Source organism: Sciurus carolinensis, chromosome 9 (genome assembly GCF_902686445.1).
Source record: "Sciurus carolinensis chromosome 9, mSciCar1.2, whole genome shotgun sequence".
NCBI lineage: Eukaryota > Metazoa > Chordata > Mammalia > Rodentia > Sciuridae > Sciurus > Sciurus carolinensis.
In genome coordinates, this window is record NC_062221.1 from 5,781,618 (window position 1) to 5,807,869 (window position 26,252).

The 26,252-nt window shown below is 39.0% G+C and overlaps 1 protein-coding gene across 2 annotated transcripts in view; it reads left to right on the forward strand.

The window, feature by feature from the left end:
• Window positions 1-26,252, forward strand: part of Lekr1 (leucine, glutamate and lysine rich 1) — a 152,314-nt gene that overhangs the window by 7,566 nt on the left and 118,496 nt on the right. The window contains exon 4 of one of the 2 annotated variants that reach the window (XM_047563674.1): window positions 8,307-8,521. The exons of the other annotated variant lie outside the window; for it this stretch is intronic. Within the exon in view, the coding sequence (XP_047419630.1) occupies window positions 8,307-8,521 (215 nt within the window). The remainder of the gene's footprint in view (window positions 1-8,306; window positions 8,522-26,252) is intronic. 2 annotated transcript variants of the gene reach the window in all.

Here is a 26,252-nt window from a genome sequence, read left to right on the forward strand (position 1 = left end):
AGTTAGAGTAGTGGAAAGCAGAAACTGTTCTTAGAGGTGTTAGACCTTGTATCCTGGAAAGTGGAGATAATGTGTGTCTCTTGTCTGTGTGGTATATTTTTAAGCAACTGTAGTTTTAAAACTTTATGACAAAAAAAAGGTAGCTATGAATTTGTGGAGAGATTGTTCACCTATTATTTTGATCCAAAGTAGTTCAGTAGGAAAAACGATTTGTTTCCAAAATGTTGTCATGAATCGTGAAAATTTTGTCAATTTATGGTCAAAAATACTTTCACCAACTGGCCATAGAAGGTCGTAGAATTTACTAAGGTTTCCTAGTAGAAAAGTAGGCATTAGAGGAAATATACTTCGGAAGCATATTTATGTAGCTGTAAGTGTGTCATGTATAATTATAGATTATGAAGCCTGATAGTGCTCATCAAAGTGTCTTTTTGGATTAATCTCTAGTATTTTAATCCCAGATTGATTTATTATTTGAACGTTATTTTAAGATAATCGTAGGTTCATTTGCTGTTGTAGGAGATCATACCTTGCGCCTTTACTCAGCTTTCCCTGGGGTAACACTTGGCAACACTGAAGAACAGTGTCACATCCAGGATACTGATGACAGCTACAGCACAGTGGTTCCTCCTGCACTCCCATGGCCACATTCCCGGTAACTTCCCCAGTCCTCTTCCCTCCCTCCGGCCCAGGGCCTTGGGAACACTGATCTGAGGTCCAGTCATTTTGTTCTTTCAAGAATGTTAAATAAATGGAGTCCTGTGGTGTGTAATCTTTTGAGATTGGCTTCTTTTTACTCTTAATTCTCTGGAGCTTTGTTATTGTTTGTATTAGAAGTTTGTTTATTTTTATTGCTGAGTGATATTCCATGTTGGGAGCATACATTTGTTCATTCACCTACTGAAGAGTCTCTGGGTTTCTTCCAGGTTTTGTCTTTTATATATAAAGCTGCTATGAACATTTGTTTATGGGGACGTATGCTTTCATTTTCCTAGGATGAATGCCCAGCAGATTAACTGATAGGTTGTATGGTAGTTACATGTCGTGCTTTTGAAGCTGCTGTTAAGTTGCTGCAGAGTGGCTGTGCCGCTCTACATTCCCATCTGCAGTAGGGGATCGGTCCAGCTTCTGCTCCTCTTTGCCAGCATTTGATGCTGTCACTAGTGTGCAGTGATAGATGGTTGTGGTTTGATTTGCATTTTCCTAAGGTTAGTAATGTTGGCTCTTATCTTGTGCTTATTTGGCATTGTGTACTCTCCTCTGTGACGTGTCTTATGAATCTTTGGCCCATTTTTTAATTGGACTTTTTTAAACTGTTGAGTTCTGAAAATTCTTTGTATACATACAGTCTAGGTACTAATCAGAATATGGCATGATAATATTTTATCATGGTCTGTAGCTTTTTGTCATTTTCAGTTTTTAATTATTATTATTAATTTTTATTTTTTTTGTAAAAGTATTTAATTTTGATGAATTCCAGGCTATCAAATTTTCCATTTATGGGACATGATTTTGTTATCAAGTGTTAAAATTTTGTGACTAGTTTAGATCCAAAGTGTTTCTCATTTTCTGCTTCTGAAATTGTACTTTTATGTTTTACATGGTTCATTTTTTAAAAAATTTATTTTTATTGTAAACAAATGGGATACATCTTGTTTCTCTGTACATGAAGTAGAGGCATACCGTTTGTGTAATCATACATTTACCTAGAGTAATAGTTTTTGATTCATTGTTATTTTTTTTCTTCCTCCCACCCCTCCCACCCCTCTTTTCCCTCTATACAGTCCCTCCTTCCTCCATTCTTGCTCCCCCTCATTATGAGTCATCATCTGCTTATCAGTGAGATCATTCGTCCTTTGGTTTTTTGAGATTGGCTTATCTCACTTAGCATGATATTCTCCAATTTCATCCATTTGCCTGCAAATTCCATAATTTTATCATTCTTTATGGCTGAGTAATATTCCATTGTATATGTATACCACAGTTTCTTTATTCATTCATCCATTGAAGGTCATCTGGATTGGTTCCACAGTCTGGCAGTTGTGAATTGAGCATCTATGAACATTGTTGTGGCTGTATCTCTGTAGTATGCTGATTTGAAGTCCTTTGGGTATAGGCCAAGGAGTGGGATAGCTGGGTCAAACGGTGGGTCCATTCCAAGTTTTCTAAGGAATCTCCACACTGCTTTCCAGAGTGCCTGCACTAATTTGCAGCCCCACCAGCAATGTATGAGTGTACCCTTTTCCCCACATCCTCGCCAACACCTGTTGTTGCTTGTATTCTTGATAATCGCCATTCTAATTGGGGTGAGATGGAATCTTAGTGTAGTTTTGATTTGCATTTCTCTTATTACCAAAGATGGTGAACATTTTTTCATATATCTGTTGATTGCTTGTAGATTTTCCTCTGTGAAGTGTCTTTTCATATCCTTAGCCCATTTGTTGATTGGGTTATTTGTATTCTTGGTGTAGAGTTTTTTGAGTTCTTTATATATTCTGGAAATTAGTGCTCTACCTGAAGTATGAGTGGCAAAGATTTTCTCCCACTCTGTAGGTTCTCTCTTCGTGTTGCTGATAGTTTACATGGTTCATTTTTGAATGTACTTTTGCATCTAGGCATGAGGTTTAGGTTCTTTTATTTGTTTTCTTAACCTATGACTATCTAATTGTACAAGCACCTTTTGTTGAAAAGGCCGTCTTTCCTTCATTAAATTTCTTCTGTACCTGTATAAAAAAAATCAGTTTGGCATATTTATATAGGTCCATTTCTAGATTCTGCATTCTGATATTTCAATCTATATGCTTTTCCTTCTGTCAGAACCACACAGTCTGGATTACTGTGGCCATACAATATTAATATTAAATTCAGATAGAGTGATTCCTCTCATTTTATTATTCTTTTTGTTTCAGGATTGTTTTGGCTATCCTAGTTCCTTTGACTGACTTTCTCTCTCCTCTTCCTCCTCTTATTACTCTTACTCTTATTCTTATTATTTTGTGCTGGGGATTGAACCTGGGATGTTTCCCACTGAGCTGTTGGTTTTGTTTTGAGACAGTGTCCTGCTGAGCTGCCCAGGCTGGCCTGGAGCTTGCAGTCCTCCTGCCTCAGCCTCCTGCGTTGCTGGGATTATAGGCGTGCGCCACCACACTCGCTGCCTTATCAATTTAAGAATAATATTGACTGTATCTACAAAACATCTTGCTGGGATTCTTGTAGGAATTGAATTATACCTATGTATTAATTTAGGGAGAATTGGTATTTTTACTCTTTTGAATTTTCCAGCCCATAAACAGAGTATGTCTTTCCATTTACTTAGCTCTTCAACTTATTTCATCAGCATTTGTTGTTTTCAGCATGTAAATCCTGGACATATTTTGTTAGTATTAACTTTTTTTGAACATCTTTAGTTGTTATTTTGTTTGCTTTTGCTGTGCTGGCCTTCAAACCCAGGGCCCCTTGTATGCTAGTCAAGCACTTTACCGTTGAGCTACGTCCCCAGCACTGTAGTCTGTATTTTAATTTCAGTGTTCTTGTGTTCACTAGAAATATATGGAAGAGCAATTAATTTTTCTACATGCACCTGAGTCATGCAGCCTTGCTGAACTACTAATTTTAAGTTTTGTCGTAGATTCCTTGGAATTTTCTATGTAGATACTCATGTCATCTCAAATAGGTACTAGTTTTATTTCTTCCTTCCAGTATGTGTGCCCTTTATTTCTTCTTCCTTCATGCTCTGGCTGGAACTTCCAGCAATATGTTGAACAAGGACAGTGAGAGTGGACATCTTTGCCTTTTCCCAATGTTAGGGGAGAAGCACCTAGGCTCAGTATTAAGTATAATGTAGCTGTAGGTTTCTTTGGCTACTACTTTTTGCTGAATTGATTTTTAAATTGGTGCAGCAAGTTGAGTTAATAAAGAGGAACAGTCTTGATGGCCTATAAAGTGGTCAGGTGGTTTGTGTGACTACTGTCCTATCTCAAAATTTTCTGCCAATCTGAATGAAATTTAGTAGTCAGATCCTTTGCTTTGAGTAAAGGCATTTTTTAAAAAATGAAAAGCCTCTTAAAAGTCCTAATGTTTTATAGTGCTGTCACTCTTACCTTTGTGGCAGAGTTTGTTTGTTTCTTTTCTCCTTATCCAAGCACAGAAAGCCGGGGATGGGTGGGAGAAGAAAGGAGGCACAAATTTTGGAATAGACATTGCCTCACTGGGCATCAGGAGGGTGCTAAGTGCCTTTTCTAGTAGAAGTACAGACAGGACTCTCAGAAGGACCTGAAGCCTAACTTAACCTTTTAAAAGTTGACTTGATTTTTAATATTAAATAACCATAATTTGAAAAGTACAAAGACTGTATTTGGGAGGTTTGTTTTGTAATTTTTTCCCAATGGCTCTGCATTTGTTACTGCCGCCTCCAGAGAGCACATTGTAGCCACAGAAGCAGTCTGCTAATGATAGCCCTTTTGTCAAGAATGACAGCATATCATTATTTTACTTTCAAAACGAAATGATATAATGCCAAGTTATAAGAATGAAGCACAAATTATATTTCACAAAAAACAGTTTTTACTTGCTTCATTTGGAAACATAATTACAATATTTCATATCTCCTCAAGTTTCACAAAAATGTCCTAAGTAATTAGCCCATGCAGACACTAAAAATTTGAAAAGGTTATTATATTTTTTGCTTGCAATTTTGCTTATAGAAAATTACTTACAATTTAATAGCATTGTGTGCAGTGTACTTATCATAGTTCATCTGTGGGTTCAGGTTGTCCCAGGTGAAGTCTGGAGACCACTCTTGTAGAACTGCTATTATAGTTTTATTGTTTTGATTCCTAGATCATAATGAATATCATATTTTTTCTTTTTTTGCTGAACTTCTAGAAAACCTCTTCTCTGAAATGATTGCTTCACTTATTTTAGCTTTTCCTCCTTTGATAGCTATGATGAATGTTATTTTTTCTAATTGCTTTTGCAATGTGAAGTTTAAACTTTCTGTTTTGTGCATCAAACTGCAAATATATTCTATCCTTTAAGGGTTTTCTTTAGATTAAGGATAAGGCGTTTTTCCAGGTGCAGGGCAAGAACTGTGCTTAACCAGCAAAGGTTAAGGATGAACGTTCCTTGGAGTACACAGTATGATTTTCAGGTTGACAAGGAGGAACCAAAACTCAACATGGGCAAAGAAATTCTGAGGAAAATACCCATCTGTTCTGAATTAGTTGAAGCCCCTTTACCTGATTGAATTATTTTCTGGGTGATGGCAGGGTCTTTGGTTGGGATCGCAGAACCACTCTTGGTGATCTTTGAGGACTCTAGAAAGAATAAAGCACAAGCCCTGTACCATATGTGAAATGTCTATAAATCACAACCAGTGAGTTTAATTCCAGACAGGATTTTAGAAGAGATTGCTAAATGGTGGTTTGTGAGACTCTATTAGCAAAAACGGTAACTCCCGGACCAATTTTATGTTAAGAGACAGCATGTAGATCTTGCCATTTCATATTTTTTAGATCTGGTAACTATATCAGACATAGAATTCATGGACTTTGTGAAGATATTTGATAAAGTTTGTAATAATATTCTTGAAGAAAGTGAAGAATTTTAGGCTGTTTATGAATATAACTGGGTAGTTTTATAATCAGTTTTGCCTGGAATGTACTGAGTAATGGATCAGTGTTCAGACCAAGGTGATATGACATGGTATGAAATTCTAGCCTCAATGTTTTCATAGTCAGCATTTTTAAATCAAAGCATTAGGTGGATAAAACGACTTATAAGGATTAAACTTGAAAAAGACACAAAGCTTAGAAATTTCTGGATACCAAAATCAACAAATAAAGGCTGAGTCTAGATGTGTATTGATCTATGATCTCTCTCTATATGTTTAAGATTTCATGAGACATAAATGTTTGTAGTTCTACACTTGGATCTGAAAAGCTGAATGCTCACATAATAGAATGGGAAGTATTAGTTTCAAGGAAGATGTAGCTTAATGTGGAGAAGAGAATAGTGGAAGAAGCTTGGGCATTGATCCCAAAGGACAGGTTGGACAGCCAGGTTTTGAGAGGGACTGAGCAGGGAACTGAAAGGTCATCAGTCATAAGACAGTGACTGGTTCCATTTTTGCTCTCTCTGGAACCATGGTGGTGTTGTCTTGGCTTCTTTGTGCATGTCTGCTCATTCTTCCTTCTCATTCCAGTGGCTTACTCTGTATCTTGCACATGACCCTCTCCCTTATGGTTGTTATAAAGGTAACCCAAATGCTTGACTCTTCAACACTTATAGGCATAGTGGCTTTAGGCCAGCCTAGAGTTTGATTCCTCTGGGTCCAGTGTCTAAATATGGTTCATGAGTCAACCATGGCTGGGCTGGATGGGTGGACAGAGTCTTAGTCACATTCCCACACACAGCAGCCAGGGCTGTGGAAAGTGGATCTCAGTGAGCATGAAATGATTGGCATATTCAGTATAATGAGACATGGGTTTGCACTGTGGTATCTTTTTAAAACAGGGCATTGTTTATCATAAAACCTAGTTATAGTACATAATAGCAACATAAAATTTCATAAAAGTTTCTAAATGTATTCTAAGGTTGTATTTGAAGATATTAGTAATGATATTACTAATGAGGCTTTAGAATAAGGGATGTTTGAGTCTCATTGTGTATTTAAGACCAACTGCACTGAACTATTCAATTCTGAACAGCATACTTTGAAACACAGAACCCTTAAACAGGTTCAGAGAAAATTATCTGGAATGAGAAAGAACTTCAAAACCATTGTATGTGGAAACAATTGAAGGAATTGGAGGTGTTGATTTGGAGAAGCAAAAGCATGGAATGTTCCTAATATTTGAATATTTCTAACATATTCAAAGACCTTGGTGTGAAAGGCTGTTGGTGTTTGGGGCTGTTCTGCACGGTTACTAGGGGTGCAAGGACTAGCGTGGCTCCAGTGTGGCAGATCTGGGGCAAGCAGGAGGCAAGGCTTCCTGAGAGGCTGCTTTGGGCAGTAGCTTCCCATCCTTTGGGATGTTGAAACATGAGCGGGACAGCGTGTCTAGGTTGGATGAACCCATCGCCATGAACATGTTCAGCACTTGAACCAGATTCCTTTGGATTTCTTTCAAACCCCGATGTTTCATAAATCAGTGGCAGAGGAATGCCGTAGTCATTCACATATCGTATTATGGTTTTTGATTTGAAGTTTTTACTGTTAATGTCTAAATGAGCCTACTGTTACTTTACAAGTTTATTATTACTCTCTTTCTGCTGACATTTGTTTAGTGGTGTTGCTAAGCGGTACCACTTAAAGGAGCAGCTTCTGTTGACTCAAGAGCAGTTGCATGAAGAATATAAGTACTTCTGGAATCATCCTGGAGTTGGTTTCACCTTACTGTCCTGGAGCAAACATTTTATGAAGCCATCTCTTAACCTTCATGAAAAGCAAAACAAGCAGAGGCTGCTCGAGGAATCTTCATACTTGAGACCAAAAAACTGTCTCTTTCCTGCCTTTACTGAGGTGCCATTTTTCACTGGCCCTGTACTGTCCAGAACCAAGGCACACTTCATCAGAGGGAAGGAGGAGGAGTTAGCTGACACACAGGGTAGCTCTCCTAATACAAATGACGGAAGGCATAGGTAGATACTGGTTTTAAGAGTTTTAATCTCAACTTCTACACATATCACTGGTTACTTAACTTGACTGTCTCAGGTTTTAATCTAAAAATGCATATAACCATGCCTACTAAGGGAAAAGAACTGGTCAGGGGAGAAGTTCAGTTCAAAATGTTTTTCCCGTTTGTAGTTTTGTGACAGAATGTTAAATTCTGTAAAAGTCATAACATGTTTGAAAGTGAGTAAGAATTTAGTGTTCATTTGATCCAATGCCAGAATTTTATAAATGAGGAAAATGAGATCTGAAAAAGCCAAGAGGCACCTCCAGCATCAAAGAGATGATTGGTGGTGAAAGGCAGTGATTTCTTCCAACTTGATGGAGAACTCATCTTAAAACAAGAATTGTGGAGATGTTTTCACCATTTTTAGTTTTATTTTACAGAAAATATTTCAAGAGAAAATCTTTCCTAGAGATATCACAGAGACCTTCTCTAGTTCCAAGATTTTGTGTCAGAGTCAGTATGCTAGGTTTTAAAACTCGATCCAGATGTGGGCAGTGTTACAATTATGACTCCGTGGTGCGGGACTCTGTATTTTCCAGCATGTTTGCAATAGAACGTCTTCAGTTGAGCTTGATTTTTCAGGATTCAAAGAATATCCTTTCAGTAAATGTGTATTCTGTTTCCTAGATGTCTCCTGAAGAAAAGGTTTGCAAATACTGTGGAGTCAGCTATCTAATTCTTCACGAATTTAAGGCTATGGAAGAAAAAGTGAAAGCAATGGAAAAAGAGATGCAATTTTACCAAGAAAGTGTAGAACGTGAAAAGAGACTTCAAGAAAAGCTGCAGTTGCTTAGCCGAGATTTTGAACAGTACAAAATTGACAGTGAATCCAAAACAGAAAGGTTGGAATGTTTTCCTTCCCTATCATTTATTTAGTTTGAAAGAAAAGTACAGGAAATAGATTCTGAATTTTTTTTTTTTAAGAATTTCCTTACCAAGTATAATTTACATTTCAATACAGTTGAGTTTGTTCATTAATTATATTAATAGCTATGAAATATAATCATTAGTTTGAAGCTTTCTTCTGAGGCATGTATCTACTATCTGAATAATTAGAAACCAATTACTTTGGTAAGTCTTAAGTTGAGATGGATCAGTTTTCCCCCTTACATATATACATCTAACTTTTTATTAGGAATATTTATTTATTCAAATTCAACTTTTAATACCCAACATTTGCTTTGAAATGACTTCGGCTTTTAAAATGTGATAAGGACTTTGTGTTTTGGAAAGAATACCAAGACATTAAAACTAGTACATGATTCTAAATCATTGAAATTGGAATAAAATTGAAAATCAGGTTGCTAATACTATAGGATTAAATCAGCAATTTATTCTGCCTAAAGATACATTAGTAATGAGCTTATATAGATGCTTCCACACAGGTTTTTTGTTGGTGTTTTATGGTTTTTCCTTTTTCCTATGAATGAAAGTTTTTTGATTTAAATTATTAACAATTGATGTTAGTAAGCCCTCAGTTAATGAATTTGGTGAATATTGTCCATGTAAAAGTTGTTAGTTTTTAAATTTCCTAGGATTAAATGCTTTTATTAAATTTTATTATAAAATTTTATATAAAACTATATAACTACAATAATTGCCAATGGAATCAAATATATTTTATTCCTGTACTAAGAAAATTTTGTTATAGTTTCTTCAGTTTTAAATCTGAGTCATAAAATATTTTATAATATTTGAGTGGGCAAATTGAACAAAATTAAAGAGTTGAAATATTCAGTTTAAAAATTTAAATTTGAAGGGTTTCTTCCTGTCAGATTCTTTTGCTTGGTATTATTTGTACTTTACTTTCTTTAGTAAAAGGTTGTATTAAGCACCTTGCATGAAAACACGTGAAGTAAAAGCCACACAGAAAGTAACAGGCAGGAGAGTCCCTTTTTGCCCTGCTGGTTGCCTTCTTACCAGAGTCAAACCACTTTGGCTTGGCACCTTCCTTTCTGGATCCTTGTGGTGCCGTTACCTGTGCTGTGGATGCGTTTCTGTTATGTAGTATCACAGCTTTGAGCAGTCTGGGCTCTTGAGGTAAGCGTGAGTCTGCGCGTGGTTCCACGACCTGGCCACTCGGCCACCTGCTGGCGGTGGCTCCAGTTAGCCCACCGGACCGCCGCCCTTCTCTGCAGGCCTTAAGTGACTCAGCCATTTCTCTTCTCAACATGTGTGTTATTTCCAGTTTTTACTACTGCATGCAGTGTTTGTATTTACGCTCCTTTGCACACGTGTTTCCATAGGGTAAATTCTTAGAAGTGAGATTGCTGGAAGAAAGCAAATGCCACTTTCAAGTTCTGGTGAGGGCCATACCAAGTTGCCGTTTGAGATGGTAGCCTTAACCTACACACAACCAAGAGCTCCTGAAGCGTCCATCTCCCCACAGCTTGCTGATATTGGGATCTTAATTTTTCTCAGCATCTTGAGTGAAAAAAAATATTACCTCACGGTTATTTGTCTTTTGCTTTTGCTAATGAGGGCGATCACTTTTCCTGTTTATGGGATACTTATATTTCTTCCTCTGTTGCTTACCTATGTACATAACTTGCCCAATTTTCTATTGGATTGTTTATTTGCAGGAGGTTTAAATATATTTTGACTTCATACTTACATATGTTAATATTTTTTCACAAATGCTTCTTTTTACCTTGTTTGTTTATTTTTGGCTGTACCTTTGTTTTCTTTTTTAAAAAATAATATCCTGTGCCAAATTCTGGTCCTTAAGAGTTGTGTCAAGTTCATTGGGTTGCAAACAACAGAAACTTACTCTTTCTAAACTAACCTAGACACAAAAAGGAATTTATTGGAGAAGCATGAGATGGTAGCTCATTGGTAGAAAGGAAGCACTCAAGTACCCTGGCTTTGAAAATGGACGGTGGCAAAATGTGTTTGGGGATCTGGAGGTCTCTTTGGAATGAATGAGCTCAGATTTTTCTTCCTTGCATTATTCCATCAAGAATGGAATCCCAGGAAAGGGTTTTGTTGGCTTCACCAGGATCACATGACCATCCCCACCCCTACCCCTTGTGGCTTGAGGAGCAGAGAACCTTGACCTTGGTGGACAGTTCTGTGAAGACTTCATAGGAAGGAAAAGATTTTCACTGAAGACACTATAGACTCTTGTTATCAGAAGAAGTGGGAGTAGATTCAGGCAAGTCAAAACAACAACATTTGTTTAAAACTTAACGGTATTATTTTGTAATTAGTTCTTTGAAATATCTTTGGAATTAGTTTTTGTGTATAATGTGAGATAGGTTATCATTTCATGCTGGTTGTTGCTTTCTGGATGTCTGGTTTCTTGTCCTAATATCATTCATTAAATCCTTTCTCTTTTCTCCCCTGATTTTCAGTATACGAGCTATTCGTTTCTAGTCTATCTGTAGACACTGCATTTTGTCCTCTTAATTGACTGTTGTTGGACAAATCTTTGTTTTACTTTTTAAGTCATCCTGGCTTTTCTAGTATGTTTTCCCTTTTGGAAAAATTCTAGAGTCAACTTACCAGATTTCATAAAACATTCTGTATTGTGATTTAGGCTGGGTTGCATTTATTTTCTAGAACAATTAGGTATCTTGAGAATTGACATTTTATAATCTTGAGTTTTCTTTTCCTGGAATGTAGTCTTCCCCTCCTTGCCATTTATTCAGAAGTTCTGTGAACCGCTTAATAAAATTCTGCATTTTCTTGCATGTTCTTTATTAGTTTAACCCCTGGACACATAATTTCTGATGGTATTGGAAATCGAACATTTTTCACCACGTTTTCTATTTTTTTTGAATGCTATTGATTTTTATATATTGATTTTGCATCTAACTCCCTTACTGAGTTTTTTATTGTATGTTTTCAGTTGATTTTGTTGAATATATATGTTACATGTATTCATAATGCACACAAGCATGCACATGAAAATTGATCATGTTATGCAAATAGACTTATCTTTTTTTTCCAATTGTTACATCTCCCCTTACCCGTCTTCTCTTATTATACTGCATTGGACCTAGAGAATAGTGTTAAATAATAAACTTGGAAGTACATCTTTTTCATTATTTCTGATTCAATGTGAATTTGTACAATGTGTTTCTATGTTAAATAGAATGTTTGCTCTAGGTTTTTAGAAGATGTCCTGTTATCAGTTTAAGAATTTGTCCTTTTATTTCGAGCTCTTCCAATTTTTCAAAAAATTGAATTGCAACTGGATTTTAGTAAGTGCTTTTCTGTCTTCTATTGTGATGATCATTTGATTTTTATCCTTTAATCTGTTAATATGGTAAATAGTACTAATGGATTTTCTAATATAAAGGTATACTCACATTTTTGGTATAAAGGCATTCTGATCACAGTATGTACTTTGGGATTCCCTGAATTTTATGCATGTGTTTACTCCCTCATGATTTTTGCCACAGCTGTAAGTACTCTGTACTATTTTCTATAACTATTCTCTTAAATATATGTATTTTTATGATCATAATGAGTAGAAAAACATATCACTTGCCATAGATAGAAGGTCAAAAAATAAATATGTAATTATTAAAATAGTTTTTAATGTCTCTGTAAACACTAAAGTAATTGTTCATACTACTGTAATGTGTGAAATAGTTTATGAAGAACTTTGTTCTTCTCACGTGTTGGATTAATATGCTAATATTTTACATAAAGTTTTGCATCTATGTTCACAGGTCAAGTGGTCTGCAGTTTTGTGTTTTATGGTATAAAGACTGGCTTAGATCAGTCTAGTTTGAAATAAGTTAAGAAGCCTTCCATCTTTGGTACACTAGACATTTTGAATAATGCAGCATTGCCTGTTCTTGCAGGCTTGGTAGAATATGCCTCATGGTAGAATATGCCTTATATCTTTTTCTGGTGGTCGGACTTTGATGACCTTTGTATTTCCTCTGTAATGATTGTTTTACTTGTGGATTTTTACCTCTTCTTCAGTCAGTTTTAGAAATTGACATTTTCCTAGACAATCAAGCGTACATATCATTTGGCATTTCATGATCTTGGCATTTAGTAATATGTAGAATTTTCTTATTTAAAAGGTTATCCTCTATGTTTGTTATGATTTCCTTTCTTTCTTCCTTGGTTTAATTATTTGTGTTTGGGGGATGGAGGAAACTTTTTTCCTGAGGAAAGTAAACAGATTGTCCCTTTTATTGACTTTTTCAAAGGAGTAGATTTGGTTTCATCAATCAAACTGGTTTCTTTTCTGTTTATTTTTTATTTCACTCATTTATTCTCTTACTTGTATTTATTAACTTCTAATTTCTAGTTCTCTTGATAATTGTGGAGTTGAAGTCTTGATTAATTTGCTTTCAGTCTGTTTTTCTAATAAATACATTTAAAGTTATCAAGTTTCCCTGGGGTGACAAACCAACCACAAACCTTTTAATAATAGTACTTTATTTTGATTTACTTCTAAATTAGATGAAAGTTTAGTTTTTCTTTTTTAATTTAAAAAATACTTGGAAGAATATGCTAGTATTTTTAGATGGGCATATTTTTTGTGACTATCCTTTTATTTACATCTGTTTTCTTTTACTATGGACAGAGAATATAACTGATTTGGGAGGTCTTAAGAATTTAATATACAGTGAGTTTTTGGAAATATTCCATAGATATTTGAAAAGGGTGCATTATGGACATAGCGTCTTAGTAGATCCATCAAATTTCACTGTCAAATTGTGTTGTTCAGATTCTGTAGACCTTACTTTTGCTGTTTTTTGGGGTCTTATTTTTTTCAATTCCCTAGTGACATGACATTGAACATCCTTTCACGCACTTGCCACCTGTATATCTTCTTTGGTGAAATGTTGTTTTGCCCATTTCTAAATCAGGTTGTGTTCTTATTGTTCTTTGTGTATTTTGGATAGCAGTCCTTCGTCAGATGCATTTTTGCAAATATTTTTTGCTGGTGTGTGGCTTGCCTTCTCATTTGCTGGACGTTGACTTTTGAGGAGCTGAGGTTTTGCATTTTAATGAAGCCCAGCTTGCTGAGTCTGCTGGTGTGAGCTCACCGTGCACGCTCACTGTGCACACTCTCCAGCGGTCAGAAGGCTCTGCGGCGACACAGACCTTTCCCGTCATCAGAGTGGCACACTCATGGCAGCGGCTGCTTATTTCAGAGGACTGAAGGGCTGTGGCGTGGCGGGTTATTGTCGAAGATCTTTCTGTTCAGGATTTAGTTGGTTTTTAAATTTTGACTTTTATTTTGAGTTAACTGTATGTTCAGACACATTCATAAGAAAGCCTGGAGGGCCTGTGTTCCCTTCATCAGTGGTGTCACCTTGTGCCACTGCAGTTTCCTGTGCAGATTCCAGTCATGTGTAGCTCTCTTATTATCATCCCATAGTTCCAGAAGGCTTTGTTGTTAATTTGTTCGTTTTCCTGTGTATTTTCTTTGTGTTCGTATTGAACAAATTCTGTTGATTTCTTTTAAAGTTTACAGATTCTGTTCTCTGTCATTCCTGTTTTTTTTCGTCTAGTGAATTTATTTCAGTTATTATACTTTTTTACTTTTTTAACTATCTGGTTCTTTTTGTGACTTCTGTTTTTTATTTTGACTCAAGAGAGTTTGCAAGTTTTAAATTTTTTTATACTTTACCTCTGAGCCACATCCCCAGCCCTTTTTTATTTTTTATTTTGAGGCAGGGACTCACTAGGTTGCTTAGGGCCTTGCTAAGTTGCTGAGGCTGGCTTCTAACTTGAATCCTCCCACTTCAGCCTTCTGAGCTGCTGGGATTACAGGCTCATACCACCATGTCTGGCTGTAATTGCATCTTGAAGCATTTTTGTGTTGATGGCTGCTTTATAATCCTTGAATCCCAACATCTGATTCTTCTCACTGTTGAGTCTATTATATTAATTTTCTTTTCTCATTAACATTGTGATTTCCTGATTCTGATTTGATAAATTGTTTCAGTTGTACCCTGGTTATTGTGGAGGTTGTACTATGAGGCTCTTGATCCACTTAACTGGTAAGATATTTTTTGAGGTTGTTCCTGTAAGGATGTTTCTGGAAGAAATTAGTGTTTGAGTTGGTAAACCAAGAAGATTGTTCTCATCAATGTGGGTGGACATCATCCAGAATGTTGGGGACTTAAGTAGATTGAAGACGGGGAGGAAGGGCCACTCTGTTTTTCTGCTTGAGTGGGCGTACCCACCCTCCCCTGCCCTCAGACACCAGTGCTTCTGGTGTTCAGGCCTTTCCTCGTGGACAGAGACTTCTACCCCTGCTCCCCTGGTGTGCAGGCCTTTAGGCCTGGAGTCGAAGCACGCTGGCTGCTTTCCTGGGCCACCGCTTGCAGATGGCAGGTCATGGGACTTTTAGCTTTCCTAGTCATGTGCACTAGTTCCTCATAGTAAATCGCTTCTGTGTCTCGCCCCATCTCTCCCTCTGGTTCCCGTTTCTCTGGAGAGCCCTGATAAAGCAGCACAAGCGTAGGTCCCGTTTCCCACTGGTCCCCTGACACTGCTTCAGGAAAGGTGGGGACCCGACTCGCTGCCTCCTGTCACACTGGTGGAGGGGGACTTCCTCTGCCCCCGCAGTCTCACACATGCCTTTCTGGCAAAAGTAGGTTACCAACGTGCACTGCCTGTCTCTCTGTGGGAACGAAAGATCAAGTCCCTGCTGCTAAACTCACGGTCATCAAGGAGGGCCGATGCATACTGTTCTGTTGCTGTGGCTTAGGGACAGAAACTTGGTTCTCCTCTGTATCCTGTTGGCACCGAGGGATGGGAGAGGTGGAGCTAGGGTATCCACTGGCCCTTACAACAGGTCCCACTGACACCAAGGATGTGGAGGCAGAGTATTGAAAGTCTGTGTCACACCATCTCATTCCAGCTTGCTGACGCTATCCAGGGTTGGCAGCTCCCCAGGGAGACTGCTGACATGGGGCTTGGGAGTGGACGTGGTCTAGCAGTGCTGGTGAGGCCTGTCTCCAGTGCTTCGTTCAGTCTCTGCTTCCAGGTGAGTGTGGAGGGTTAGTTCCCCGCTGCCTCACTGACCCCAGGAGGGAAAGGAAGCGGGAGAACTCGCCACTAGCAGCTTGCACCACTTTGCTGTGTCTCAGAGCAGGGTAGTGTGGAGCCTCAGATCCCCGTGGTCTGCTGACGCTAAGCTGGTGGGGGAACTGGAGCATCTGCTGCTTCTGCAGGAGAGAATTAGATCAGCCCCAGCCGAGCCACCAACTCCACACCAGCTGGGAGGCTGGGAGGCGCTGCCCGTGCCCGTGGACCAGGGGCGGGTGGCACAGAAGGCAAGTCCCCGCTCACTGGGGTGGAGAGGGCAGCGATTTAGTTGCGTTTGGCTGGAGTTCAGCAGGTATTGCCAAGAACGTTCCTGCGTTCGGCCAGCCTTCGCTGGCCAGCCAGTGGTTCCAGGATTGCTGGAGCTTTTGTTGGTCTGCAGTGATTGGCGGTTCTGGGTGGGAGACCTCTGCAGCGCCTTCTCTGGCATGTATGAGAGACAATAAGGAAACCCAGGAACTTCATGGCCTTGGTGTTTCTCAAGTCCCCAGATTCCGAGTCCTTCTGCCACCTTTGTCCCACCTTCCAGAGTCGTCTTTTGCTTATTGTGTTATGTCCTGGATTCTTAGATGTAAAGGAGAGATGCTGAGAGCAAGAGGGCTGCCCATCTTGGTTACAACCTTGTGTTGACTGTTCAGTCAAATTAAGTGGTGCTTTGAGTACCTTACAGTTTTTAAAGAAGTATTTGGTTCAGTTCTCACAAATGTCAGTAGCTTACAGAAGTCAGTCAGTTATATACAGTAATCTCTACTTGTGTCTTAAACATTTCCTCTTTAATTTCTCTTCTGCCCATGCCACACTGACATGATCACATGGAAAGTTAAGCCATAGAAGGATGTATCCTGCCCATGAGGGATGGGACTTAAAAGCCCTGTTGATCATAATTGGCAGTTGGCACAGGTTAGGTAAGCCAGATAAGTCAGTTCAGAGCAGTCAGCCCAAAGAAGAGGCACAGAGGGTGCCAAAGGTCCAGAGAGCCAAGTCGAGTCCACAGTTTGGGACAAAACTAAGAGAGTGTGTCTGAGTTTATGGGTGGAAAGAATTGGAGGAGGAGGTATGCACAGCTGGAGTAGAGGGTGGTGGGGCACACCAGGCAGATTTCCTTGGGCATTTTTTTTTTTTTTTCTTTTCCTGCCAAATTTCCTTCTACATGGACTGGATATATCAGCTGGGAGTCCATTCTATAGCAGGTGGCTTAGGTGGACAAGAGTATGTTTCTTGAAGCAAGGAGGAGATTGGACAACTCAGTGATACCACCAGGGACCCAATTCCTTTCCATCTCTCATCTGTCCTCCTCAGTGAGTAGATCTTCAGCCTCCTGCTGGTCTCCTCATGGTTTCAAGATGGGCCCTAGACCAGCAGGCATCATGTCCAGTTTCTAGGCAAGGAACGAGGGGAGAAGCAGTCAGGGCGAACACTTCTATAAGGAGATCAGAACTTTCATAGGAAACGTCATCTTGTATCCCTGGCCACTGCTGCAGGGACCCTGGGCACCCACTGCAGGGGGCTGGTTCATTTCTCCCTGAATAGTGTGGGTTCCAAGGTGGGGAAACACTAGGGTCTCCTTCTTTAAAAGGTCATCTGTATACATCTCATGCAGGCTTCTGCTTTTTCTAGTTTTGCAGCACTCTTTGGTGCTCATGGAAGTAGCATAAGGTGCATCCATGTTAAGAATGACTGCTATAAGTAAATATTTTAATAGTTAAGATTTTATAGAAAAAGAACTGATGCAAAACTGTGATTCTCATGGGGCCGGGCCTACTTCCTAAGGAACCATCTCAGATCTCTCCCAGGATTCTGTGTGCCCTCTTGGAACAAGGTAAAAATTCCTGTAGGAAAATGAACTCTTACCTATGGAAGTGTGGTCAGACTTAAGGAGGTTGAGCACCATTGGATTCTTTTTCAGACTGCTGAAAAGTGACTTCAATAGACATCAGCCATTGACAAATAATTTAAACCTAGGAGTTTGCATCATGTTTTTAGTATAGATGTCTAAATATGAATTTATTATTTTGGTATTTGTACTATGTGTTACATGAACTTTGAGGAACCTAAACAAGTTGTATTCTTAACATGAGGCTCTAAGACCATCTAATCCTTGATTATCTTTTCGTTTTTCTCCCACATCAGCTCTGGACCAAAGTCCTCAGGTATGGAGCCCCCTGTTTTCCTCCCTTCCTTCTCTGTGGATGCATGCTCACAGCGAACAGAAGCTGGCAGGTGCTTTATGATTGGTATAAATGATGTTTATGTGCGTTTCCTTGTTACCAGATTTGGCAAGGTTGTGGGGATTGGTATTTGTTCAGTGATATCGATAGCCCTATGTATACATGTATATCTCTTATTACCCATATAGATTTGAAAGCCCTTCTGTATAGCATTGTGATGTTGCTATAGCAACATGGTTACCAAAATAAGACGATTTTTTTCCTGCTCTCTCTTTTTAAAGGCATTCTTTTCCCCCAAGCTTTTTAATCTCGATAGTTTGGAACCATCATTGTTCTTTGTATCTATCGTCCCACCTTGAGTTTTCTTACTTAGCGTTCGTTATCATTATAATAGATAAAATGCCTTTTTATGAGGCCGAATCCTGCAGTTTTCATCAGGCTGTGTCTAATCCATCCTAAGAATGATGAAAAGGGAAGCAGCATGTGATGCAGCGTGACCAGTATGGGCTCTGCCATCGCCAAGCCCCTGACCTCGCCTCTTCACTTTCTGGGCCTTGGTTTCTTCACCTGCAAAACCACCATAGAACAAACCATTGCCCCAGGAGGCTGTCCACACCCCCAGTGCCTGAGGAATTCTCCCTCACCTTCCTTCTTCCCTCTTCCCACATTCATTAATGAAGGTGGGTGGCATGCTGCTGCCTCTGTAGATACCCCACCCACCTCCAGCCTCCAAACATTGACTAACACCACAAGGAAGCTCTGGTCTGGGAAGTACCGGCACCTCAGCTCGACTGAGATGAATTCTAGTTTAATTGGCATTGTAAAATACCTAACCCAACTTTGATTAGGCCCACTGCTGTTTTTTTTTTCTTTTTTATTGTAAACAAATGGGATACATGTTTCTGTTTGTACGTGGAGTAACAGCATACCATTTGCGTAATCATACATTTACACAGGGTAATGATGTTTGATTCATTCTGTTATTTTTTTCCTCCCCCCCACCCCTCTTTTCCCTTTATATATAGTCACTCCTTCCTCCATTCTTGCCCCCCCCCACCCCCCATTACGTGTCGTCATCCACTTATCAGCAAGATCATTCGTCCTTTGGTTTTTTGAGATTGGCTTATCTCACTTAGCATGATATTCTCCAATTTCATCCATTTGCCTGCAAATGCCATAATTTTATCATTCTTTATAGCTGAGTAATATTCCATTGTATATGTATACCACAATTTCTTTATCCATTCATCAATTGAAGGACATCTAGGTTGGTTCCACAATCTGGCAGTTGTGAATTGAGCAGCTGTGAACACTGATGTGGCTGTATCTCTGTAGTATGCTGATTTGAAGTCCTTTGGGTATAGGCCAAGGAGTGGGATAGCTGGGTCAAACGGTGGGTTCATTCCAAGTTTTCTAAGGAATCTCCACACTGCTTTCCAGAGTGGCTGCACTAATTTGCAGCCCCACCAGCAATGTATGAGTGTACCTTTTTCCCCCACATCCTCGCCAACACCTATTGCTGCTTGTATTCTTGATAATCGCCATTCTAATTGGGGTGAGATGGAATCTTAGGGTAGTTTTGATTTGCATTTCTCTTATTACTAAAGATGTTGAACATTTTTTCATATGTTTGTTGATTGCTTGTAGATCTTCTTCTGTGAAGTGTCTTTTCATATCCTTAGCCCATTTGTTGATTGGGTTATTTGTATTCTTGGTGTAGAGTTTTTTGAGTTCTTTATATATTCTGGAAGTTAGTGGTCTATCTGAAGTATGAGTGGCAAAGATATTCTCCCACTCTGTAGGCTCTCTCTTCGCATTGCTGATAGTTTCCTTTGCTGAGAGAAAGCTATTTAGTTTGAATCTATCCCACTTATTGATTCTTGTTTTATTTCTTGTGCTATGGGAGTCCTGTTAAGGAAGTCTGATCCTAAGCCAACAAGTTGAAGATTTGGACCTACTTTTTCTTCTATAAGATGCAGGGTCTCTGGTCTGATTTCAAGATCCTTGATCCATTGTGAGTTGATTTTTGTGCAGGGCAAGAGATAGAGATTTAGTTTCATTCAGTTGCATATGGATTTCCAGTTTTCCCAGCACCATTTGTTGAAGAGGCTATCTTTTCTCCATTGCATATTTTTGGCATCTTTGTCTAGTATGAGAAAATTGTATTTATTTGGGTTTGTGTCCATGTCCTCTATTCTGTACCATTGATCTACCTGTCTATTGGTGCCAATACCATGCCGTTTTTGTTACTATTGCTTTATAGTATAGTTGAAGTTCTGGTATTGCGATACCCCCTGTTTCATTCTTCCTGCTAAGGATTGCTTTAGCTATTCTGGGTTTCTTATTCTTCCAGATGAATTTCATGATTGCTTGCTCTATTTCTGTAAGGTACATCATTGGGATTTTAATTGGAATTGCATTGAATCTGTATAGCACTTTTGGTAGTATGGCCATTTTGACAATATTAATTCTGCCTATCCAAGAACATGGGAGATCTTTCCATCTTCTAAGGTCTTCCTCAATTTCTTTCTTCAGTGTTTTGTAGTTTTCATTGTAGAGATCTTTTACCTCTTTGGTTAGATTGATTCCCAAGTATTTTATTTTTTTTGAGGCTATTGCAAATGGGGTTATTTTCTTCATTTCCCTTTCAGCTGTTTCATCGCTTGCATATAAAAATGCTTTAGATTTATGCGTGTTGATTTTATAGCCTGGTATTTTGCTGAATTCATTGATGAAGTCTAAAAGTTTTCTGGAGGAGGTTTTTGGATCCTCTAAATAGAGAATCATGTCATCCACAAATAGTGACAGCTTAAGTTCCTCTTTTCCTATTTGTATCCCTTTAATTTCTTTAGTCTGCCTAATTGCTCTGGCTAGAGTTTCAAGAACAATGTTGAATAGAAGTGGTGAAAGAGGACATCCCTGTCTTGTTCCTGTTTTTAAAGGGAATGGTTTCAGTTTTTCTCCATTAAGAATGATGTTGGCCTTGGGCTTAGCATAAATAGCCTTTACAATGTTCAGGTATGTTCCTACTATCCCTGTTTTTTCTAGTGTTTTGAACATGAAGGGGTGTTGTATTTTGTCAAACGCTTTTTCCGTGTCAATTGAAATAATCATATGATTTTTATCCTTAAGTCTATTGACATGATGGATTACGTTTGTTGATTTACGAATGTTGAACCATCCTTGCATTCCAGGGATGAACCCCACTTGATATTTTCTTAATATGTTTTTGGATACAGTTTGCCAATATTTTGTTAAGGATCTTTGGATCTATATTCATCAAGGATATTGGTCTAAAATTTTCTTTCCTTGATGTGTCTTTGCCTGGTTTGGGTATGAGGGTGATATTAGCTTCATAGAATGAGTTTGGTAGGGTTCCCTCCTTTTCTATTTCCTGGAATACTTTGAGAAGTATTGGAATGAGTCCTTCTTTGAAGGTCTTGTAGAACTTGGCTGAGAATCTGTCTGGTCCTGGGATTTTGTTGGATGGTAGATTTTTAATGGCTTCTTCTATTTCATTGCTTGATATTGATCTGTCTAAATTGTGTATGTCCTCCTGGTTCAGTTTGGGAGGAGCATATGTCTCTAGAAATTTGTCAATGTCTTTGGTAGTTTCTATTTTGCTGGAATACAGATTTTCAAAGTAGCTGCTCATTATGTTCTGTATCTCAGTGGTGTCTGTCGTGATATTTCCTTTTTCATCATGAATTTTAGTAATTTGAGTTTTCTCTGTCCTTCTCTTTGGTAATGTGGCTAAGGGTTAGTCTATTTTGTTTACTTTTTCAAAGAACCAAATTTTTGTTTTGTCAATTTTTTGAAATGTTTCTTTTGTTTCAATTTCATTGATTTCAGCTCTGATTTTAATTATTTCCTGTCTTCTACTACTTTTGCTGTTATTCTGTTCTTCTTTTTCTAGGGCTTTGAGCTGTAATGTTAGGTCATTTAGTTGTTGACTTTTCATTCTTTTCTGGAATGCGCTCCATGCAATGAATTTTCCTCTTAGTGCCGCTTTCATAGTGTCCCAGAGATTTTGATATGTTGTATCATCTTTCTCATTGACCTCTAAGAAATTTTATCTCCTCCCTGATGTTTTCTATTATCCATGTTTCATTCAGTAGCATATTATTTAGTCTCCAGGTATTGGAGTAATTTCTGTTCTTTATTTTGTCATTGATTTCTACTCTCAGTCCATTATAATCTGATAGAACACAAGGCAGTATCTCTATTTTTTTGCATTTCCTAAAGGCTGCTTTGTGGCATAACATATGGTCTATTTTCGAGAAGGTTCCATGTGCTGCTGAGAAGAAAGTGAATCCGCTCGTTGATGGATGGAATATTCTATATATGTCTATTAAGTCTAGGTTATTGATTGTGTTATTGAGTTCTGTGGTTTCTTTGGTTGGTTTTTGTTTGGAAGATCTATCTAGTGGTGACAGCGGTGTGTTAAAGTCACCCAGAATTATTGTGTTGTGGTCTATGTGATTCCTGAAATTGAGAAGGATTTGTTTGATGTACAGGGATGCACCGTTGTTTGGGGCATAAATATTTACTATCGTTATGTCTTCCTGATTTATGGTTCCCTTAAGCAGTATGAAATGTCCTTCTTTATCCTTTCTGACTAACTTTGGCTTGAAGTTCACTTTATCTGATATAAGGATGGAAACCCCCACTTTTTTACTGAGTCCATGTGTGTGGTAGGTTTTTTCCCATCTTTTCACCTTTAGTCTGTGGATGTCTTTTTCTATGCCATGAGTCTCTTGCAGGCAGCATATTGATGGGTCTTTCTTTTTAATACATTCTGCCAGTCTATGTCTTTTAATTGATGAGTTTAGGCCATTAACATTCAGGGTTATTATTGAGATATGATTTGTATTCCCAGTCATTTGGGCTTATTTTTGGTTTTCAACTTCACTTGGTTTCTCCTTTGAGTGGTTTTTCTCTAAGGTAATTCCTCCCTTTTCTGACCTCCATTGTTGTTTTTCATTTCCTCCTCATGGAATATTTTGTTGAGACCTGTAGCACAGGCTTTCTATTTGTAAATTCTTTTAACTTTTATCATTGAAGGATTTTATTTCATCTTCAAATCTGAAGGTTAGTTTTGCTGGGTAAAGGATTCTTGGTTGGCAACCATGTTCTTTCAGAGCTTGAAATATGTTGTTCTAGGCCCTTCTAGGTTTTAGAGTCTGGGTTGAGAAGTTGGCTGCTATCCGTATTGGTCTCCCCCTATATGTAATCTGATGCTTTTCTCTCACAGTCTTCAAAATCCTATTTTTATTTTGAATGTTAGGCATTTTCATTATAATGTGCCTTGGTGTGGACCTGTTGTGATTTTGTGCATTTGGTGTTCTGTAAGCCTCTTGTATTTGATTTTCCATTTCATTCTTCAGGTTTGGGAAATTTTCTGCTATTATTTCATTGAATAGGTTGTTCATTCCTTTGGTTTGTATCTCTGTGCCTTCCTTGATCCCAATTATTCTTAAATTTGGTCTTTTCATGATGTCCCATAGTTCTTAGAGATTCTGTTCATGGTTTCTTACCATCTTCTCTGTTTGGGCAACTTTATTTTCAAGATTAAATATTTTTTCTTCATTGTCTGAGGTTCTGTCTTCCAAGTGGTCTAGTATTTTGGTGATGCTTTCCATTGAGTTTTTTATTTGGTTTATTGTTTCTTTCATTTCAAGGATTTCCATTTGTTTTTTTTTTTTTTTTTTTTTTTTTTTTTTTGAGAATCTCTACTTCTTTGTTGAAATGGTCTTTTGCTTCCTGTAGTTGTTCTGTCAGCTTATTGGTATTATCATTCATTGCCTGCATTTGCTCTCTTATCTCATGCTTTGCTTGGCGAATCATCTTAATCATGTATAATCTGAAGTCCTTTCCTGACATTTCTTCTACCATACTGTCATTGGATTCTATTAATATAGAGTCTGGATTTGTTTGGATCATTTTCTTCCCTTGGTTTTTCGTGTTGTTCATGTATCTTCCCCCCAGCAGTGCAGATCTGGAGTATTGCAGATTTCCCCCTATAGGCTTATAGTGGCCCTATAGGTTTCCAAAACCTTTTCTTTAAGGGGAGATCAGTATTAGCAGTGCCCAATTCAGATACTATGCAATCCTAGACCAAATAGCCCCTAGGAGGACAATAACAAAATTGTCATAATAAACAGAATGAGTTCAAATATCATCTTCAGTAAAACAAACAGATTTGCAATAAGGTCTGCAGTTTCCAATGGAGGACAAAGAGGATGCAGAGGGATGTAGAATGTGGCTGTTAATGGGATAAGAAAAGAATATACAGAAGTTCTAGATTAAAGAAAGGGTGAGAGTGTAATCAAAAGAAATTGGATGTTAGCATGTAAAAAAGGGAGAAAGAGACTCTGAGGGAACAGGTAAACAAAAGGAAAAGAGAGCAAGAAAAGTAAAGAAATAAAAACTTATAATTTTTCAATAAGGAGAAAAAAGAAAATCTACAATATAATAGTCATATTGTAATAAAACCTCCCAGTCTTTAGTAGCCTGATGCAGGAGAGGTATCTGACATTGAGTTTCTAGTCTCCAGCAGGCATCTCAGGATGGGATTTGCCCCACCTAAAGATCAGAGCTGTGGCTTCCAGGATTATCCAAGATGGCCGCTCTGGCTTCCAAATGTGTTGGCAAATGGGGAGCTGCAGCTCCGGGTGTGGACGTGGTCGGCTGGAGGTCCTGGAGGCGGAGTGTGGTTGGTCAGGCAGGGGTCCTGGAGATCCGGTGTGTTTGGTGTGGTTGGGGGATCCTGGAGGCTGGATGCAGTCGGTCTGGGGTCCCTGTGATAGGGTGCAGTCAGTTGGTCTGGGGGTCCTGGCGGCAGGGAGCAGTTAGTTGATGTGAGGGCCCCGGAGGCAGGGAGTGATCGGTCGGGCTGAGGGATCCTGGAGATGGGGCTTAGTCAGTGGGGCCAGGGGTCCTATGGGGCCTGGCTGTTTTCTCAAAATGGCGGCAGCCATGTGTAATCAAACCTGCAGGTACTGTCACATTGAACTTCCAGGCAACAGCAGGCAGCTGGTGCTCCACTGGTGGTTGGTGATTGGTTTGCTGACTGTTGTCAGACCATCGAGGTGAACCTCGTGCGTTGGGAGATGGATAGGTGTAAGGCAGGCGATGGACAGGCGAGAGGCAGGCAAATGGCGGATGATAGGCCCACTGCTGTGTTTTTGCTCAGAGGAGTAGAGAGTGTGTGGAAAGTACAACTTTAGAGTGTGATTATCTTATTAGACCCCCTTTCTTTACAAAAAGGGTATGAAGTGGCTTAAAAGGACAAGAAAAAATTAACAACATGGGAGGGAGGGATTGGACAAAACCCTGGAAACTAGATCTGTTAAGCCCAGGGGTCAGTGGTTAAGTTCGTCTTTCCTGCAGACCCTTCTGCCTGAGCTCCAAGGGTCGCCGTGCTGCCAGCTTTTTGCAGGCGTGGTCGTGGAGCCGAGGCTGGGGAGCTGGGCTTAGTTACTCTGTTTAAGCAAGGCCAACTGAGCACTCGAGGAAGTCCACAGAGGACTTCCCACTGCCTGTGCTTCTGAAGCCAGTCCTAAGAGCCACAGATGGCCAGTGCCTCTGGTGTGGCACTGAGGGCGCGGTTCTGGGAGAGGGTGGCGCTGTTCTGAGCTCGCGGCCCCGCTTCCCGCCGTCCTCACCCCTCCACTGCCCCTGGCCTGCTTCATGTGGCCCCTGTCTGAAAGAATGAGTCAGAAGATTTTTATTTGTTGCAGGTTTAAATTAACACATCTTTAAAAAAGTGGGCAACTTGGTTTCTTCTTGTATTCTTTCCATGTTATTTGTGTATTTCTAAATGGCAATGGTTTTCAAATTGGAGCCAAATGAATCAATTCATTGATGAGCAGCAACTCCTGGTATAGATGTCTAAACAAACACAAGAAGATTAAGTCATGGTGCTCATGAAGCTGGTTAAAGTCTTTCTTTTCTATAATATTACCATTTAGGTTAATTGAAGAAACCAACAAATATGGCTCAGACAAAGTACAGCAGAGTGAAGATGCTATCGTAGGAGGTCTATTCTGGGGGGGCAGAGCACACCACATCTTAAACCTAATCTTGTTGGACTGAAGAAACAGTCATGTAAAAAAACCAGTGTTTAAGATAGGCACAGTGGCACCTGCATGCAATCTCAGCGACTCAGGAGGCTGAGGTAGGAGGAAGGCAAGTTCAAGGTTGACCTTGACAATCTAACAAGATCCTGTGTCAAAATAAAAAATAAAAAGGACTTTCAATCTCCAGTACTAGAAGAAGAAAAAAAGCTGGTATTCAGCAAGGGAAAAGGTTTTGTTGAATTGGCAGAACTCTTAGGGAAACTGTCTCTGGAAACAACATGAAGAACCCAACAGGA